General features: G+C 44.2%; 2 protein-coding genes across 4 annotated transcripts in view; one reads left to right on the top strand and one right to left on the bottom strand.

Moving 5' to 3' along the window:
• Positions 1-3,163, top strand: part of LOC138017879 (dapdiamide synthesis protein DdaC-like) — a 5,709-nt gene extending 2,546 nt beyond the window's left edge. Inside the window, exons 2-4 of one of the 2 annotated variants that reach the window (XM_068864868.1) lie at positions 354-945; positions 2,094-2,300; positions 2,627-3,163. In XM_068864868.1, the coding sequence (XP_068720969.1) occupies positions 361-945; positions 2,094-2,300; positions 2,627-3,025 (1,191 nt within the window). In that variant the 5' untranslated portion in view covers positions 354-360 and the 3' untranslated portion in view covers positions 3,026-3,163. Of the gene's footprint in view, positions 1-239; positions 946-2,093; positions 2,301-2,626 lie in introns of those variants that run through there. The other variant, XM_068864869.1, reaches the window with a different exon arrangement.
• LOC138017875 (beta-mannosidase-like) overlaps positions 1-5,000 on the bottom strand; it is a 39,177-nt gene that overhangs the window by 9,879 nt on the left and 24,298 nt on the right. For both annotated transcript variants that reach the window (XM_068864865.1, XM_068864864.1), the window contains exon 16: positions 3,174-3,208. In XM_068864865.1, coding sequence (XP_068720966.1) covers positions 3,174-3,208 — 35 coding nt within the window. The remainder of the gene's footprint in view (positions 1-3,173; positions 3,209-5,000) is intronic.

Genomic DNA, 5,000 nt, shown 5'->3' with positions numbered 1-5,000 from the left:
CAAATCAAATATTGGTTTTTGTGAAGAGGGGAAAACCGGAGTACCCGGAGAAAAACCTCTCGGAGCAGAGAAGAGAACCAACAAACTCAACCCACATATGACGACTGAAATGATCCCGGGCTACACTGCATTGTGGGAAGCGAAAGCTCTCACCCCTGCGCCACCCCTGCTCCCAAGATTTTAAGTCCAAAACAATAAGGGTGTCTATAGCTCGGGGAAGCCGCTCTATTTTCTTTTAATGACCCACTCCCGCGAATTATCGACAACAAACGTCCCGCAATCACACAGGAGACATAAACGTAGCTGGAATTTACTGGTGCACGAGCTTGTACACCTATCACTTGTCTCAACAGAAAGGCCATGAGAGTTTGTCAATTGCGTCTGCTTCGGATTACAATCCCCAGAATTGCTACATTCCCTTCCGATGCCTCCCGAAAAACACGTTTTGGCACAGCAGGTTACATTTGCCTATCGTCAACACAAGCAAGCATCCAAAGAGTCAACTTCAAGCCTCTGCCTATAAAAGAGCTAACGCCTAAGTTGAAGTCGAGGCTTAGAGACAGACCTTTTATGGTGGGTTCAAGAGGCGAAGGCTTCCCAGAATACCTTGCAGAGCCAAGAGAGTCATTGCCAAATGCGGTCTTTGTTCATAACCCGTGCCAGGCCTCTCTGGCAGAACTGGTCGCGAAGTGTATGGAATATGTTGAAGAAAACCTCACAGATAACCCTGCTATATTATTCCGCAATCTGCCAGCCCAAACTGCTCAGGATTTTTCGACCATTGCCAAGGCGGTTCCATGGCAACGATTGGAGTTTAAAGGTGGGGCAAACTACCGCAATAAAGTTGATAAGGATGCAGAGATCTACACTGCTAATGATGATCCGAGTCAGATATCAATAGCACCTCACAACGAATTATCGTATACAGACGCATATCCATCGAAGGTAAGAATGGTACAGTAATCGATGTCGTTTTCACGACAGTGAACTCTCGACAACACTCAAGGCCAGCTTGCGATGTCTGCCTGAGACAGGTTAACGATTTACAGAGAGACAGTAACTTACTAAATGATTCAAAATAAAGTAGCTGGGGCGAATGCTGGAGGGACGATGGATGGTTCGCTCGAACCCCCTGTAAATTAAAAAAACAGTTATACACGCGTGGTTTACGACAAAAAAATAAAAGGACAAACATCGCCTACCAAAGAATAGTCCTTGTTTAAAATTGCAAAGTAATACTTTCAAAGACATTACCCTAGAATGATGACCTCGATGATTCTACATTTCCAACGTTTACCTTTTAAATCTCCAGCGTAATATGCACCCAGACCCCGTAGAGTAGTCTGCCCAATTTTCCGAACCCCCATTGACGAAATCCTGGATTCGCCCCAGAGTAGATATGGAAGATTCAACTGACGTAAGAACGGGGTTCGCAGCCGCAAACAAACAAATGAACTGAAGAGACTGATCAAGCGGCAAGCAACAGATGGACGGTCTGACGCACGAGCGGAAGAGGCAAAGGTAGTACGGGCAGCAAAAAGGAATTTAAAAAGTAATTAAACGGAGGAGACATAGAAACGGATCAGCTGAAAAACACAAAAGACCTCACGTAGACTAAGATCGACCCACAAACGTACTAATGAACTCATAAGAAGATGACAAACGTTCGGAAAGATGGATTTACGGAACGAAAGGATAGCAATGCGGACAAAGGACGAAAAGATCAACGGATATGCAGACCGACTGCCCAACGAAAAGACGAATAAACGACCAAACGAAAAAGTGAGGAAGCGATTATTAATTGACAAATTAAAGAATTATTTCATTCAATGCTCCATCCATTGAATAATGGATTCGCGTAGTAAGCGAACAAAAACTACCCATGCTTGCGTCGCAAAAATAAAAAAAAACCATGCATATAGACCCATTTCAGTAATTCCCAATCTGGAGGACAAAACAATGGTTGTTCTGTCCACTGTAAGAAACAAACCTTTCAAATGCAAAACAATCTTATTGTTTTGTTCTCCAGACTGGGAATTAACTGAAAGGGGTCTGTTCAGTTTTTAAGCTTCTCTGTTGCTCTTTCTTTGCAGATTTTCTTTTTTTGTGTGCAAGAGCCCGGTGAGGGCTGCGGAGGTGAAACACCGTTGGTTAGAAACAGCGAACTTTTCGCCAACTTGGATCCTGATGTTGTACGAAAGTTTGATGAGAAACAAGTGCGATACGTCAGATACTTTCCCGACAAGTCCAATGGAGAATACTTAAATTGGCAACATGTGTATCAAACAGACAACAGAGAGGTAAACAACACGAACAAAAACGTCTAAATAATTTTTCTTTGCTTTCCGAAGCCACTAAGGTAGGTATTAAAACAAGGACCATATCTTGTAGCGAATCGGTCTTCTCCACCATTAGAGATTTAAGTAGACCAGAGCTAAGCTAAATGAAATTAAATAAGTTTCGAGATAATGACAAGCGAGTTTCTTCTTTTAGAAAGAGTGTCAAAGCGCCAAGTCTTTCTAAGTTTACATTTGAACTCGCTTTGAAACCGAGAGTGAACACAACTCGAAAATGACCTCTTGATTCTTGATACCACATCACAGAGGCCTCTGCTCGTGTTTTACAGGCTGTAGAAGCACAAGCCAAGAAACAAGGCAGTAATATTACATGGGATCCCTCTGGAGATTTATACGTCTGGCAAAACAGACCGGCTAGTATTAACCATCCAATAACAGGCCAAAAGACCTGGTTTAATCAAGTCATAACATGTAACGCATCGTATTACCGCTTGCTGCCAAAGGTTGATGGGATTCCGGACAACAAACTACCCAGTAATACCTATTACGGTGACGGAAGCGCGATTGAGCCAGCGGTATTGCAACACATTGTGGCCAGCAAATGGTCATGCGCAGTTGGATTTAAATGGAAGAAGGGCGATCTGTTAGTCCTGGACAACTTGGCTGTGCAGCATGGAAGAGTTGGATTCAAAGGGGACAGACAGATATTAGCTTGCATGACAGTGTAACAACTTTAAAGCATAACATCAAGGAGATTATTGATCATATGCCTCTTTTGAATAGAAAGGAGAATTGAAAAGAAGAATTGTAACCGAAGAAAACATTATGGCACATCACATTAGAGTAAAAATTCGCATCACTTTTAAGTCGACTTACTGCCAATATATTGTTCCCATAGTTTTCCCTTCACCCTGCAAAGAGAAAAAAGTGGACTGACTTCAAGAAATTTCAGAAAGGATTCTTATATATCAGAACTATTAAACATTAAATTTTCTTGCATGACGTCATCCAAACAAATTATTAGCACTGTAAGCATATCACAGGGTTCTTTAAAGGGTTACACCCGCCGTAAGACAGAGTCGCGTTCAACTGTAATGTGAAGTGCTAAGTATCTACCCCATATGAACCATTTGAGCATTAGCCCTACTGATGAAAATGGGTTACCACACAAGGACAGAGAAAAACTCTGACCAGGGTGGGAATTGAACCCACGACCTTCGGGTTAGATCACCGCTGCTCTACCGACTGAGCTACAAGGTCAGACGGGAGCAGGCCGCAATTCCCACCCTGGTCAGAGTTTTTTTCTGTCCTTGTGTGGGCCCATTTCCATCAGTAGGGCTAACGCTCACATGGTTCATATGGGGTAGGTACTTAGCACTTCACATTACACTTTAATCAGTTAAGTCTGTTCAAATATAAGTGCTACACGGCCAACGTTTGCAAAAACGTAATCCTTCCCAATCCTTGCATATAATCAAGAGGCGACTAAGGTGAATCAGAACAAAATCTCCTCATCTGACGTCAGGGTGGCCATCTCGGTATACAGAAAAACGCATTAAAATGTTTTTTTGGGAATTTGACTCGATTTGCGGAGCTTCCGCGTGCCGAAGGCCAGCGTGCGGAGCACCATGGGAAAGAAAATATGGTAAGCCATCTGTGTGAGAAAAATTGGTTTTGGCCACCGTAAGACCGTCTTCCCCTCCATGTATGCCAATGTGACCAGTATCACGTGACCACATCGCGGCCTGAAGTTTAAAGCTTGTCGAGGTCAGCTGTTTTTTTGTTAAGTAAAACTGAACGAAAAAAAGACAAGGTGACACACGCTAACACCAACCCGGTGTGGCCAACACATCACGCATGCGCACAACCATTTTACCCATGGACAGCTGTTCCGGCCTTGCTGGGCCTCATCAGCATGCCGTAGCTAACATACCAGGAAAGGTTTTTAGGAACCTCTTTAAGGGGCAGCTTCACATGCAAGACATGTGGTAAGCTGGGTTTGGAACAGCAAAACTGTTCTCCAACGGCAAGCGTGTGGGAAGGTGGATCACATTAAGAGATCGGCGTGACCGCTGATCACGTACCGGGTTTTCCATTGGATCGCAGGCGCAAGCCAGGTAAACTTAGTGCAAGAATAAATAACTGCGGGAGTTCCGCTTTTAGGCTTGGCTAAATCACTATAATCGATCTCCATCATCATCATTATTATTGAAAGTGAAGATTCCTCCGTAGCCCATTTTGCCAATGGTAAGTTCCAAGTGATTTCTACGGGCAGTGTGGCCCTGTGGTTAGGGCGCTTCCCTTGAGATCCGGGGATCCCGGGCTCAAGACCTATTGTGATCACTCGTTGAATTTGATCCTGGTAGTCCCTGGTTCAACTTCCCAGCTGCACTTAGCTAACTGGTTTGCCTCTGGCCTGCGTTGCTGACGTATTCCGGTTATCGCTCAGTTGGTTGAGCATCGGGCTGCCATGCGGGAGGTCGTGAGTTCGACTCCGGCCGGACCAACACTCAGGGTCTTAAAATAACTGAGGAGAAAGTGCTGCCTTTGTAATTACATCCGCAAATGTTAAGACTTTCAAGTCTTTTCGGATAAGGACTATAAACCGTAGGCCCCGTCTCACAACCCTTCAATGTTCACAACCCAGTGGGACGTAAAAGAACCCAAACACTTTTCGTAAAGAGTAGGGCATGGAGCTCCCGG

The sequence above is a fragment of the Montipora capricornis genome, chromosome 9 (genome assembly GCF_036669925.1).
Source record: "Montipora capricornis isolate CH-2021 chromosome 9, ASM3666992v2, whole genome shotgun sequence".
NCBI classification, from domain to species: Eukaryota; Metazoa; Cnidaria; class Anthozoa; order Scleractinia; family Acroporidae; genus Montipora; species Montipora capricornis.
Note: the sequence above shows the minus strand (reverse complement) of the source record. Positions and strands in the feature narration are given on the sequence as shown.